Source organism: Cetorhinus maximus, chromosome 1 (assembly GCF_964194155.1).
Source record: "Cetorhinus maximus chromosome 1, sCetMax3.hap1.1, whole genome shotgun sequence".
NCBI classification, from domain to species: domain Eukaryota; kingdom Metazoa; phylum Chordata; class Chondrichthyes; order Lamniformes; family Cetorhinidae; genus Cetorhinus; species Cetorhinus maximus.
Window position 1 is genome coordinate 161,701,086 of NC_135879.1, and position 14,712 is coordinate 161,715,797.

At 43.2% G+C, this 14,712-nt stretch overlaps 1 protein-coding gene and 1 pseudogene across 4 annotated transcripts in view; both read right to left on the bottom strand.

Moving 5' to 3' along the window:
* Positions 1 to 14,712, bottom strand: part of ipo11 (importin 11) — a 712,707-nt gene that overhangs the window by 639,993 nt on the left and 58,002 nt on the right. For all 4 annotated transcript variants that reach the window (XM_078549030.1, XM_078549021.1, XM_078549038.1 and 1 more), the window contains one exon: positions 696 to 796. In XM_078549030.1, coding sequence (XP_078405156.1) covers positions 696 to 796 — 101 coding nt within the window. The remainder of the gene's footprint in view (positions 1 to 695; positions 797 to 14,712) is intronic.
* Positions 4,457 to 4,721, bottom strand: LOC144689711 (cytochrome c oxidase subunit 7B, mitochondrial pseudogene; annotated as a pseudogene).

Genomic DNA, 14,712 nt, shown 5'->3' on the forward strand with positions numbered 1-14,712 from the left:
CCAGTGACTCCAGTTTTGTTCGTGCTCCTTGATGCCACAGTCAAATGCAGCCCTGATGTCAAAGGCAGTCACTCACACCTCACCTCGCGAGTTCAACTCTTTTGTCCAAGTTTGAACTAAGGCTGTAATGAGGTCAGGAGCTGAGTGGCCCTGGCAGAACCCAAACTGGACGTCAGTGAGCAAGTTATTGCTAAGAAAGTGCTGCTTGAAAGCAGTGTTGATGTGCCCTTCCATTACTTTACTGATAATTGAAAGTAGACTGATGGGGTGGTAATTGGCCGAGTTGGAATTTTCCTGCTTTTTGTGTACAGGACATACCTCGGCAATTTTCCACATAGCTGGGTAGATGCCAGTGTTGTAGCTATACTGGAACAGCTTGGCGAGGGGCGCGGCAAGTTCTGAAGCATAAGTCTTCAGTACCATTGCCGGAATATTGTCAGGGCACATATAGCCTTTGCAGTATCCAGTGCCTTCAGCCTATACCACATGGACTGCAGTGGTTCAAGATGGCAGCTCACCGCCACCTTCTCAAGGGCAATTAGCAATGGGCAATAAATGCTGGCCTAGCCAGGAACACCCACATCCCGTTAAAGAATTTTAAAAATCCATCTGATTTCTAAAATATTCAACTAACCGTCGAGAAAAAAAAACTGAAAAGCTTAACTAGATTCCGGATGCACAACTGAAGTACTTACTGTGGAGCAATACGTCGCCAGTAACGATCGATTCCATTTTTGAAGTACAGTACCGCAAGCCACCGTACGTTTACATCTAGTGCATGATTAGTAAAGATATTCTGAAAAAAATACAATAAATGAATTAATCTGGCTGAATGTGGACAGATGTTTAAAACTGTATAAATTAACTACAGGTGGACATTTTATCAGAAATGTATTCTTCCTCCATGCTTAATTTCTCCTTTAACACATTTTAAAAATCTTTACTTGCATACAGACCACAATATTGGGTTCAAGGATCAAACCAGTTTCCAGTGATTAAAAGCAAAGTATAGTGGATGCTGAAGACCTGAAATAAAAACAAAGTGCTGGAAGTGCTCAGCAGGTCTGGCAACATCTGTGGAGAGAGTAAAACAGAGTTATCGTTGAGTTGAATATGACTTTGGAACTGAAGAGGAGTCATATTTGACTCAAAAATGTTAACTGTTTTTCTCTCTCCACAGATACTGCCAGGCCTGCTTATTATTTCCAGCGCTTTGTTTTTCTTTCAGCTTCCACTGATTACTGTGTTGGGCTTACAGCATTCTTCGCCAAATGGAAATTGAACCTGCCTTCCTGGTACTGACAGTCAACATCTAATTAAATAAACGGCACATTGAAAATTCATGTCTTCGCTTAAATTAACAGCGCTATCAGTAACTAACACAAAAGCAAAATACTATGGATGGTGGAAAACTGAAATAAAAACAAAGTGCTGGAAACAATCAACAGGTGAGATAGCACCCATGGGGAGAGAAAATGAGTTACTGTTTCACTTGCAAAGTTGCACTGTTAATGGACCAGGAATCCAGATACGCAGGCCATTCCTCTGGGGACAGGAGTTCAAACCCTATCATGATAGCTGGTGGAAATTAAATGTATTTAATTAATCTGGAATTAAAAGCTAGTCTCAGTAATGGCACCTGTGAAATAACTGGACTGTCATAAAAACCCATCTGGTTCACTAACGTAATTTAGCGAAGGAAATCTTCCATTCTTATGCAATCTAGCCTCCATGTTATGCCGGACCGACAGGAAAGTGGTCGACTATTAACTGCCCTTTGAAATGGCCTAGCAGACCATTCTGTTGTACCAAATCTCTAAAGACAGGTTGAAAACAAAAGTAAAATTGGCCCCACCTTCACCACTGACCTAAGCACTGGAAATGACATGGCACATCCTGCCCAGACCTGTTGACCCTGCAAAGTCCTCCTTATTAACATCAAGACACTTGTGCTGAAACTGAGAGAACTGTCCCCCAAACTAGTCATGCAACAGCCTGACAGTCATACTTACCAAATCATATCTTACAGCCAATATCCCAAACAGTACCATCACTATCCCTGGGTATGTCCTGTCCCACCAGCAGAAGAGACTCAATAGAGGTGGCAGCACAGTTATATACTGGAGGGACTGGCCCTGATCATCCTCAACATTGACGCTGGATCATGAGGACTCCTTGCAACAGATCAATCATGGGCAAGGAAACCTCCTGCTGATTACCACCCTCCCTCAGATGAATAAGTGCTCCTCTATGTTGAGCAACACTTGAAGAAGCACTGAAGGTAGAAGTCACAGAATATACTCCAGGAGAGGAGCTTGACAGTCCATTACCAAGAGTGATGAAATTATGAAATAAGAAAAGATGTTTCCACTTGTGAAGCAGTCCAAAACTTGGGGTCATAAGTATCCAGTAGTCACTAACAAATCCAATAAACAATTCAAAACTAACTTTTTAAAAATCCAGAGTGATTAGAATGTGGAACTTGTGACCACAAGAAACAGTTGAGGCAAATAGCATAATATTTCAGGGGATGCTGAACAAGTGCATGAGGGAGAAAGGAATAGGATGATATGCAAATAGGAGTAGATGAGGTAGGATTGGATGAAGTAGGGTGGAAAGAGATTCAGGTGGAGGAAAAACACAGCATAAACCAATTGGGCCAAATGGTCTGTTTTTATGCTGTAAATCCTCTACTAAAATACTTTGAGAAAGACAGAGTTTTGAAGGTCTTTGTGACTGAGCTTGATGACATATAAGATGCGTGGACTGCAGATCCAATTCGTAAGATCTCTCTTAGTTGTACCTGCCATTTAATGCATAATTTAAACAGTTTATAATCAATTTGCCTTGTTGATTCATGTTTAACTTATGTTGATTCTGGATGTTCACATATAGGTGGTTAGCTAAGATAGTATTTAGCGTTTGCTTTATTTGACTCTTGTACAGTAAAAAGACTCTTCCAACATGGGACCTTGTAACTTCATTCTTTTGGAAATTAATGGGATTTTGGATTTCTCTTTTTTTTTTAAATGTTGCTAGTCTCTACTGAATCATAAAATTAGGTGTTCTTTGCGGGATTTCAAATCTACAGATGGATGCGGGTGCTGGGACTTGCTAAAGTTAAGGCTAACAGGATTTCAGGATGAATTTTACTATACTTATTGAGAAGCAGGATGGCTTTGTCAATTGCCACGACTTTGCTGGAGAGGGAAGATTTATCCTCGACTTATTTGCAACAACTAAAAATGGTTAGGTTAATAGCATTTGCAGAAAAGATGAAGTTAAGAGTTAAAAGCAGGGGCTAAAAAAGCAGAACTATTTGAGGCAATAGCACAGCATGAGATTGGAAGAAAAGCCTGACCACCGTGGAACTCGGCTTGAGATAGCTAGAATGCAGTTGCAGATGATGCAGCTTGAAACAGAGAAAGAATAAAAAAGCTCGAACTGGAAAGAGAAGAGAGAACAAAAGAAATGGAAATGTGCAGCCTTGAAATTGAATGCCAGAGAGAAGTTAGCAAGAGAAGAAAGAGAAAGAGACATTGTTTCAAAGAGAGAAAGAAGCCAGACAGTATGAACTGGCTAAAGAAACGCTTTGGTTACGGGGTGAAAGAGAAGCTAATAGTTCAGGTGATGAGTCAAGTTTCACTCCAAGTTTTGATTTAACAAAGAATCTTCGCCTAAATTCATTGAGGACTGAGTTGAGAGATATTTTGTCTCGTTTGGCAAGATGGCTTACTGCGGTCAAAGGACACATGGACACATTTTGCTGAGTGTTTTGGTGGGGAAAACAATGGATGTTTATTCAAATCTTTCGAAAGAACAATCCTCAAATTACGAGGCAATTAAAACTGCAGTACTTAATGCTTGAGCTTGTCCCCAAAATGCATCAATTACAATTTCATACACTGAAGGCAGAATCAAACATTTGTAGAATTTTTCGGTGAGAAAGAATGTTGTTTGACTGGTGGTTTTGATCAATTAAGTTAGAGGAGACTTTTGAGAATGCGAGAGAAGTTATAATGATGGAAGAATTTAGAAACAGCATCCCAACAGCCATTAGATCATACCTGGAAGACTACAAGATTTCTAAAATAAGGGAAATTGCAGCTCAGGCTGATGGGTACATCACTTCTATTTCCAGCTAATAAAAGTGATAATATAGAGGATAAAAGTGATGTTAAAAAAAAAGTAAAGCTTTTCAGCAATGCCCATATCCCATAAATTAAAAAATAAAAACAAACTCTTGAAAATTAACATGTCCTCAAATGCCAGCAAAAACAAAACACCATAGTAACAATCATCATGCAATAATTAAAGTTCGATTATTTTAGATCAACATGTCCATCACAAATATGAAAATCTGCATTTTTAAAGTACTTTCTAAAAATGTTACTTCATGTACTCATGTAGGTTTCAACCAAGCTCTTACTATTCCCTGGTGACAGAAGATTCAATTTCTTGCAAACACTTGGTCCATTCTTCTAGTCTTCCCTCCAATTTTGAGGGGTGATCTTGCCAATAGGAGACACATTCCATGTGAGCCCAGTCTGTGTCGCAACATAACTCCAGACTGCAACACAGAATGCTAATCCTCCCACAAGGATAGCATTTCCATACTCGTCATGAAAGTCAGGACCAGTTTTGTGGTGAGCTTGTCTCGATACAATTTGACAAATGCTCCGACCAGACAGGGAAAACAGACTCTTGGTCAAAGGCACCATTCTCCACCGCGTGCCCGTTTACCCTTCAGGAAAACGAAGTGAAGCCCTGCTCCACCCCATCCCACCACACTGAGACACAACCCTCTTCTCAGCCTTCCACAAAATCACTCATTCAGCAGTTCTTCTTCCCAACCCATCTCCCCCACATACCCAGCAGCCCCTCTTCCCAATACCTCTCTGTAAACTCAGTCAGGAGTCTGGTCTTTCCAAGAGCCTTACAGCGATACGAGAATATCCTCGGGTCCCAGAGACCCCTTCACGGCCAGGCAATCATGACTGAAAGTTGGCAAAAAATACTGAAAATCTGCAGGTTTTTGATCCTAGCACTTGGGTTGTATGATATTTCTGCATTTCTTGTCGGTTATACTTTCCAACGGCTATTGTTGCTTGCTGCTCTAATTCAACACGCAGAAAACAAAAGTGGTGACATTCAGAAAACTGGTGCGAATTCACTACAACCAGCCAAGACCTGGGCTCCACTGCTCCCCCCTTCCACTTCCCCTGCCCTCATCCTCCCTCAGCACCCGGCCCCCACCTACTGAACCAAGCAGAGGCTCGGGTTCCACTGCTTGATTCTCCTCCCACCCACCAAACCCCATGGGTATTCGGACTCTGCTGCTCCCTCCTCCTCCCCGCGCCTTCTCCTCTGGCACCTTCCCCCCAACTTTCCGCCACGTCCTCCTCAACTCTCCTGCCTGCAGAATCCAACAGAGACTCGGGCTCTGCTGCTCCCACCTCCTCCCTCCTCCGCCAAACTCCATGGGGCTCCACTAAAGGCCAGCAACAGGCCACCCTGCCAGTTGGCTGAGTGATGGCAGCCAGATCTGGCCTTGCACGAACTTTATTCAAAAAAAGGTTGTCCTTGTTCATAAAAGGTTGTAAACATCTGACCTGCAATTACAGGCCAGTCAATTTAACTTTGGCGGTGGGGAAACGTCTAGAAACAATTATTCGAGATAGAATTAATATAGTCACATGGAAAAATGTGGATTGTTTCGGAAGAGTTAGCATGGATTTGTTAAAGGAAAATAATGTCTAGCTAACTTGGAGTTTTTTGAAGGGATAACAGAGATGGCTGATGAGGGCAAGGCTGTTGATGTGGTGTATATGAACTTCCAAAGGGCGTTCGATACACTAACACACAATAGACTTGAGGAAAGGTATAGGTCATGGAATAAAAGGGACAGGAGCAACATGGATACAAAATTGGCTGAAGGACAGGAAGCAGACAGTAATGGTTATTGGGTATTTTCAGGCTGGAATAAGGTTCGTAGTGGAGTTCCCCAATGGTCGGTATTGGGACCCTTGCTTTTCCTGACATATGTAAATGATCTAGATCTTGGTGTGCAGGGGGCAATTTCAAAGTTTGTGGATGACACAAAACTTGGATGAATTGTAAACTGTGTGGAGGAGAGAGTAGAACTTCAAAAGGACATGGACACATTGGTGGAATGGGCAGATAGATGGCAAATGAAGTTCAATGTGGAAAAGTGTGAGGTGATACACTTTGTTACAAGAACATGGAGAGACAGTACAAAATAAAGGGTACTATTCTAAAGGGTGTGCAGGAGCAGAGAGACCTGGGTGTATATGTTCCTAAGCCATTAAAGGTGGCTGGACAGGTAGAGAGAGCTGTTTCTAAAGCTTACAGTATTCTAGGCTTCATTAATCGTGGCATAGGGTACAAAAGCAGGGAGGTTGTGATGAACTTATATAAGACACGGGTTAGACCTCAGCTGGAGTACTGTGTACAGTTCTGGGTGCCACACTATAGGAAGGATGTGAACACATTGGAGAGTGCACAGCAGAGATTAAGAGAATGGTTCCAGGGATGAGACATTTTAGTTATGGGGAAATATTGAGAAGTTGGGACTGTTCTCCTTGGAGAAGGCCAAGAGGAGACTCGACAGAAGTTTGAAAATCATGAGGGGTCTGGACAGAGTAGGTAAGGGGAAACTATTCCCGCTTGTAAACGGACTGAGAACCAGAGGGCAAAGTTTTAAAGTGTTTTGCAAAAGAAGCAAATGCGAGGTGAGAAAGACTGTTTTCACACAGTGAGTAGTTGGGTTTGGAATGCACTGCCTGGAAGTGTGGTGACGGCAGGTTCAATTGAGGCATTCGAGAGGGTATTGGGTGATTATTTAAACAGAAACAATGTGCAGGGTTATGGGGAAAAGACAGGAGATTGGCACTAAGTTAAAATGCTCAGACAGCGAGTGCAGGCACAATGGGCCAAATGGCCTCCTTCTGCACCGTAACAATTCTGCGATTCTAAGTGACAGCACCCCTGAGCCTGCTCCCAGTAGAGATTTTACAGGCTGAGACTGTCTCCTCCCAACTTTGGGTGCGTTGAAGGCAGTTTCAGCCAAAGGGAGGGGGTGGTCATGAAAAAAATTTTAAAGGCAGAACTCCCATTATCCAAAAATCATAATTCTGCCAAACGGTAGAAATTCCTTATCCCAGATGAAAGCAAATATATTTATAGGCCTGAAGAAAAAAATCACAGTTTAGCTATTTCTGTACTCATCAAGACAACTATCAAATGAAACACTTTCTAGCAGTAGTCACTATTTGAAAGCAGGAAGGCTGGCTGATCAAGGGTAGAGGCGACTGATGAGCTTTACTGGCTGAGTTCAACTAACTCAGCAAAAGATGAGAATCAACAGAAATGAAGGTGTTAGATGGTTGGGGATCAAAGTGCACTGCTAAGACATTATAGGAGGAGCTTGACCTTGCATCCAACTTGTGCTAACCAACCACAGAGCATTTGAATCTGACACTTTCTGCTAAAAATGGAAAAAATTGGACCACTTAACCAATTTATCCACTGCTCATTTTAATAACATAAAATATCCATCAAAATAAATGCAAACAATAAATTCCAGAGTAATGGCATCAGGAACACTATCGAGTAATGATTTGCTCTCTACAAGAGACCTGCAGTATCTTGCAGTATATATGACAGATTTGAGATGGTTGGCTATCTTCATTCAAAGGTTTGGTGGTGTCCTGATGGAGATCTTCAAAATTATTCAGAGTTTGAAAGTCAAGGCAGGCTGTTTCCACCGAATGAAAAATATCAGGCAGAACAAATTTAAGAAAAATTAAAGTGGGGGGTTGGAAAACAAAATCTAAAGTCAAAATTGGTGCAGTAAACTATTCCAAAAATAATAATTCAATAGTTATTTGTAAAACGGGCAATATTAAGGATACAAGAACTGGGTAGGAGAGTGGGGTGGGACAAGGTGACTTATATAAGAAAAAAGCAGAACAGATTTAATGAATCTAATGACTTGCTTGGACTGTAATGCTATCTTTCTACAATTGAGGTCTGTAACTACATTTCAGGGTTGACTATACGGTCTCCAATGTCATTTTCCTAACAACAATGTGGATGCACCAACACCAGATGGCATACAACCAACTCCCACAATGCAACGCCTCCCCCTGTGGATTGAGATCAATGGCAAGATCCTGGAAAAGTTGGACCATTTTGATAATCTTGGGAGCCTCCTTGCGACAAAGGCAGATATAGACGGCAAAATTCATCATTGCCTCCAATGTGCCAGCTCAGCCTTTGGCTGACTGGTAAAAAGAGTATATGAGGGCCAACATCTCAACCACGTGACTATGGTTACAATTTACTGGGCAACAGGCTTCCGAGACTTGGACAACCAATAGCAGGCACCTCAAAGCACTGGAGACACATCATCCTGCAATGCCTTCGCAAGATCCTCCAAATCTGGTGACAAGAAAACAACAGCACCCTCTCCCAAGCCAACTGGCCCAGCATTGAGGCTCTAATCACTCAAAGCCAGCTCCGTTGTGTGGGACATGGCATCTGCATACTTGACACCAGACTCCAGAAGCAATTGCTCTACGCGGAACTCAGTTGTGGCAGTAGACTCCCAGGAGGACAGTGGAAAAGCTTTAGGGATGTACACAAAGCATCCCTTAAGAGGATGAACATCCCTGTTGACTCATGGGAGATCCTGGCTTGTAAACGACCAAAATAAAGAAGGCTCATTCAGGAAGGCATCAAACACTTAGAAAGACTTTGTTGAGAATGTGCAGAGGTGAGGTCGAGGAGTTGGAGCGTGTGCACAAACCTCCAAACAACCCATCTACCTAACCCTTCAAGGACCACCTGCCCCACAGTCTGCAGATTGCACACTGGACTCAGTCATCTCAGAACTCATCAAACTCGAGTGGAAGCAAGTCCGCTTGATCCCTAGAGATTGCCTCAGAGAGAAGACACTAGATGGACTGCAGTGGTTCAAGACAATGACTCACCACCACCTTCCCAAAGGCAATTAGGGCTGGGCAACAAATACTGGCCTTACCAGCAATCCTCACATTCCATGAACAAATACAAAAAAAGCTTGATGTGCCTTTGTCACCTCTAAAATTAATTACTCCAATCCACTCCTTTGAAGCCTCTTAATTTTGAACCTTCATAAACCTTATCCATAAATATGTATTTTTTCCATCCCACACTATGCCTCACTCACCCACAAACAACAGGCCTCACTGACCTACACTGACTTCAACTTTCCAAATGTCCCTAATTTTAAATTCTCATCCTTGTTTTGAATCCCTTCATGGCATCACCATCAACCCCAACCCTTCTGCCCATCAGAATCGTGTAGCATTGAACCATCCAAGTTTTCCCTTCCCCCAAACTCTGTTCCTGGCACTGCTGCCTGATGCTTCCAGCATTTTCTGTTTTGATTTCTAAAATCCTGGAGTGGGACTTAAATCCATGGCTTTCTAAATCAGATGAAAGTGTGAAACCACTGAGTCAAGGCTGTAAAATAAGTCACTCAATTCATTACTTTTGCTTAAAATCTAACAGCTGCTGTTACAAGTTTCCGGCCCCCAAGACAGTCATGAACTTATGTTTCTTTGAGGCACTAAAATGTTCATGCTTTGTACAGACTTCAGTAAATTAATAAGCCGAAGTCCACTCTGAAGATTCCTGCTTCAGGCAGCATGAAGTAGGCTTCATAGTCTGAAGTATGTTAATAGCAAGTATTTATTAACTACTCCAAATATGCATATAGTTATGAGTTGAGGGTACAGATACGGAGCTGACTCCAGTCTCGGTCTTAACCTCTGTCCATCTCCAGGCTGAGCCTGGCTCTGGGTCAGGTGTCGTCTTACATCACTGTAAGACGACAGCCCCACATGTGCCCCTTTATGTGCCAAATCCTTCTACACTTCCCAAGTCTTTACCCCATGGATATAGTTAGTTGTTATTTTCAAGCCTTACATTGCTTGTCTTGTGCATTCACCTTATTGTTACAATCTTAACGCTCTTCTAACATTATTGCTATTATAGTATTAATAACATTCACAATACCCCTTCACCCCCCTTCAAGTCCTTGAATTTAGAGGTTCAGATGGTCTGAAGATCTTATAACCCTTCCACATCTCTTTTGCCATTCTGTCGGGAGAGTGGTGTTGCTTGTTCTTGTTGTTGGCTTGGAGGTTGGACTGGTGTTTGGGCATGGTTTCATCTGTTTCTTCCATTGCTTGATGTTAAACCACACCTGGTGGTCTGGCTGGTTTGGCAGCATATGGTTGTAGTGACTCGATCATTTTTTGCAGGTTACTCATCTACTTGGCTGTGCTTTTTCTTCTCTTTGCCGTTTACGCTGTCTGGAAGCTCACTGGGGCTCAGGAAGAGTGTTCCTGTGGCAAGAAGATTGAGTAGCATGTTCACCTCTGCTGATGGTGTGCAACTACTACCAGGTTCCAGGTGTCTCTTGTGGCTTTGGCATGCTGGCTGGAAGTTGCTGTGTGTCCAGTGGTTGGTGTGTCAATTGACTATGTCCAGTGGTTGGTGTGTCAATTGACTATGCCATCATCGTAGTTGAAGGTAGAGGCTCCTCTCTGGTTCCACTTCCACCGGAGGTGCACTGGTAATCTCGTGTGCGGTAGGTTGGTCTGACCATTAGGACTTTCCAGGACTTGGAATGATGATGACAAACCTGCTCTGCAACAAGAGGATAGATCACAGGTGAGATCAGAGTCTGAATATAGTTTAGCGTTTGAGGACTCAGAACCATGCCGTTCTGGCCGACTAATGGCTGTGGAAGCCTCAACATCTTCCGCCAGCTAGATAAGATCAAGGGCTATACAGGCGTCTTTGCTTAGAAGAGAGAAAGGCTGATTGCAGATGACATATATCAATCAGCTCAAATATTTGTTTGTCATCATACTTCAGTGGTTCAAAGATCATGCCGAGAACCAGGAGTCAGACTACCCCTACTCCATACAGTGCAGTGTCTGTTGTTCGAATCCAAAAGCCTTGGAGCCATGGTTCCTCGGCTGACAGGGCTGTCGCACTGGCACCTGAATCTAGTTTGAAACTTGTTAGATGACCAGGATATCAGCATTCCAAAACGACAAACCACAATCTCTCATGTCCCCTCGGAAGAATGGCTGTGTGGCTTCTGAGTCTTCAGTCTCAATCTTGTGGATTGCATTTGGGAGGTCGGTGTGGTGCTGGGGTTTTGACTTACACAGTTTACCAAAGTGTCCTCGTCTACTGCAGTGGAAGCATTGGGCAGTACTCGAAGGGCATTGATCTTTCCTATGAGGGCACTTCGCACTGCAGCACTGGCAAGGTTGCTCTGCTGGGCAGTTCAGAATTGCTTTCCCTGACTTGGGTGGTCCCTGCGTTTTTGTGACTTGATATGGTGGACTGAGGGTTGGTTTCTGCCCCATGGAGTGCTCACTCCCCTTGGGATGTCCAGTGTTGTTCAGGTAACTCAGACAGTCTAGCTAACTTGATAGCCTTATTGAGGGTAATATCATATTTAGCTTGTAGGAGGTCAGAGAGGGAACCGTCTGCAACACCCATGATTGTGTCTCAGATGAGCTCAGATTGCCACATTCACATCCTTCTGCCATCCTACAGAGATCATTAATGAAGGAATCAACAGGCTCCCCAGGGAGCTGGACTTATTAAATTTAGCTTTCTCCAGTATTTTGTTGGATCTCAAGTTGAAACAGTCGAAAGATTTCAAAACATCAAATTTGGCTGATGATTATCAATAGCTTGTCATGCAAGTATATCATCTGCTATTGGTCCAATCGAGTAAGGAAGCATATTAACTTGTTCTGCCTCTGATTTTTTATTGAGACCTGCAGCAACAGTTGTACCTTAAAAATCTTCTCCTCCAAAGACTCCCAATTCTGTGACTGGTCTGGGCCATTGGTGAATCCTAGAGGAGCTGCTAGTGTGGAATTGCAATCCATTTCTGAAGATTTCAAGAAGTGTGGGTACAGCTTTTAAGAAATTACAGGCTTCCAAAATGACCTCGCTGGTTACAGTTGAACAAGGGGTCTTCCCGCACTTGCTAGGCTTCTCAAAATGACAGCGGTGCACTTCTGCTTGAAGAAGGGGCCGTAATAGCAGCGTAGGTTGGCTGGCTGCCGACTTAATTCAGAGGTATCGCATTATGAGTCGGGACTCTCGGAAAAGAATCGGCGGCTTGCTGTTTCCAAACCTGGACAGCCAGAGCAGACAAATTTTTTTTTTCCCCTTGCTGGATTCGGGAGCAACACGCCGAGACTCAATAGTCTGGAATTGGGCTTAGTAACGGGTCTCTTTCAAATGGCACTTCAGACTGAATAACTCAAAGGGATTTCTCAGGAATGGCTGGCCTGGAATTTAAAAATTTTCTCTCACCCTTGCAGGTTGTAAGTGCTGCTTGCTGAAGCTGGGCTTCCAAGGAGAATCCAATGGAGTCTTCTGCTTCTTGAGTAAAACTTCTACATTTAAGTTAAAAGCAAAATACTGTGGATGCTGGAAATCTGAAACAGAAACAAAAAATGCTGAAAAAACTCAGCAGGTCTGGCAGCATCTGTGGAGAGCAAAACGGAGTTAACGTTTCATGTCTGTATGACTCTAAGACTCTGAAGAAGTCATGCAGGCTTGAAAAGTTAACTCTGCTTCTCTCTCCACAGATGCTGCCGGACCTGCTGAGTTTTTCCAGCATTTTCTGTTTTTATATTATATATTATTATTCTAACTTTCTTATTTGCTTCCAGGCTCTTCTGTCTCTGGAGCTTTTACTTTCTGGTGAATTTTCTCAGCACCTGTAGCTTCAGTTGGGAGCCAGGTTCAGTGCAGAATATGTTGAAGATGTCCTTTTTCTTAGTTTCTTAGCATTCTTATGAGGATGGGGTTTTTAATCTCAAGTCTGCCACCATGAAGAATCCTGCTTTGGACACCATGAACTAGGCTTCATAGCCTGGAGTACGTTAACAGCAAGCCTTTGTTAACAGCTCATAGTTATGTACATATTCAGAGTAGAGGGTGCAGGTATGGAGCTGACTCCAGTCTAGATCTTAACCCAGCTATGTCCATCTCCAGGCTGACCCTGACTCTGGGTCATGTGCCTTCTTACATCACTGTGCGGGCAGTACTGTACTCAGTCCCACATTAACCCTTTATATACCAGATCCTTCTACTGCACACACTATCAAGAAAGCAAATCATATTATATCTAAAGCAGTGATGAAAATAATCTGGAACGTTGTTTAGCAGCAAGTGTTGTGTAAAGCAGCAAATTGGAAATGGTAATTGAGATGCTTAAGGTAATTGAAGGATTTTATTGGGTAAGACAGAGATAAACTATTTTGGGGTAGTCCAATCAAAGGGGCATAACTTCAAAATTTGAGCTATGCTGTTCAGGGGTGATGTGAGGAAGCACTTATCCACACAAAGGTTAAAAACAAACTGGGATTCTTTTCCACCCAAAAGGCTGTTGAGATAGTCCGCATGGTTTTAAGGGAAAGTTGTGTCTTACTAACTTAATTGAATTTTCTGAGGAAGTAACAAGGAGGATTGATGAGGGTAGTGCAGTGGATGTTGTCTACATGGATTTTAGTAAGGCACTTGACAAGGTCCCATATGGCAGACTGGTCAGAAAAGTAACAGCCCTGGGATACAGGGAAATGTAGCGAGTTGGATACAAAATTGCTTCAGTGACAGAAAACAAAGGATAGTAGTTGATGGACGTTTTTGCGAATGGAAAGCAGTTACCAGTGGCATTCCATAGGACTCAGTGTTGGGTCCTTTTCTGCATATATTAATGATTTGGGCTTAAATGTGGGAGGCGTGACTGGGAAATTTGCAGATGACACAAAAATCGGCCACGTGGTTGATAGTGAAGGGGATAGCTGTTGTCTCCAGAATGATATCAATAGCTTGGTTGAGTGGGCGGGAAATAGCAAACAGAATTCAATCTGGAGAAGCGAGGGGTTGTGCATTTATTTATTTTTTATTCATTCAGGGGGTGTGGGCTTCGCTGGCTGGGACCAGCATTTATAGCCCATCCCTAGTTGCCCTTGAGAAGGTGGTGGTGAGCTGTCTTCTTAAACTGCTGCAGTCCACGTGGTGTCGGTACACCCACAGTGCTGTTAGGGAGGGAATTCCAGGATTTTGACCCAGCAACTGTGAAGGAATGGCAATATATTTCCAAGTCAAGATGGTGAGTGACTTGGAAGGGAACTTCCAGGTGGTGGTGCTCCCATCTATCTGCTGCCCTTGTCCTTCTAGATGGTAGTGGTCGTGGGTTTGGAAGGTGCTGTCGTAGCAGCCTTGGTGAATTCTTGCAGTGCATCTTGTAGATGGCACACACTGCTGCTACTGTGCGTCAGTGGTGGAGGGAGTGGATGTGGTGCCAATCAAGCAAGCTGCTTCATCCTGGGCGGTGTTAAGCTTCTTGAGTGTTGTGGGAGCTGCACTCATCCAGGCAAGTGGGGAGTATTCCATCATGCTCCTGATTTGTACCTTGTCCCATTTTGGGAGAGCAAACAAAGCAAAGGAATACTCAAAAAACGGTAGAATACTGGAGGTGGGGGGGAGGTGGGGGGTAAAGGGGAAGTGAGACACCTTGGAGTGCATGTCCACAGGTCCCTGAAGGTGGCAGGACAGGTAGATAAAAGGTGGTAAAGAAGGCAAATAGAATGTTTT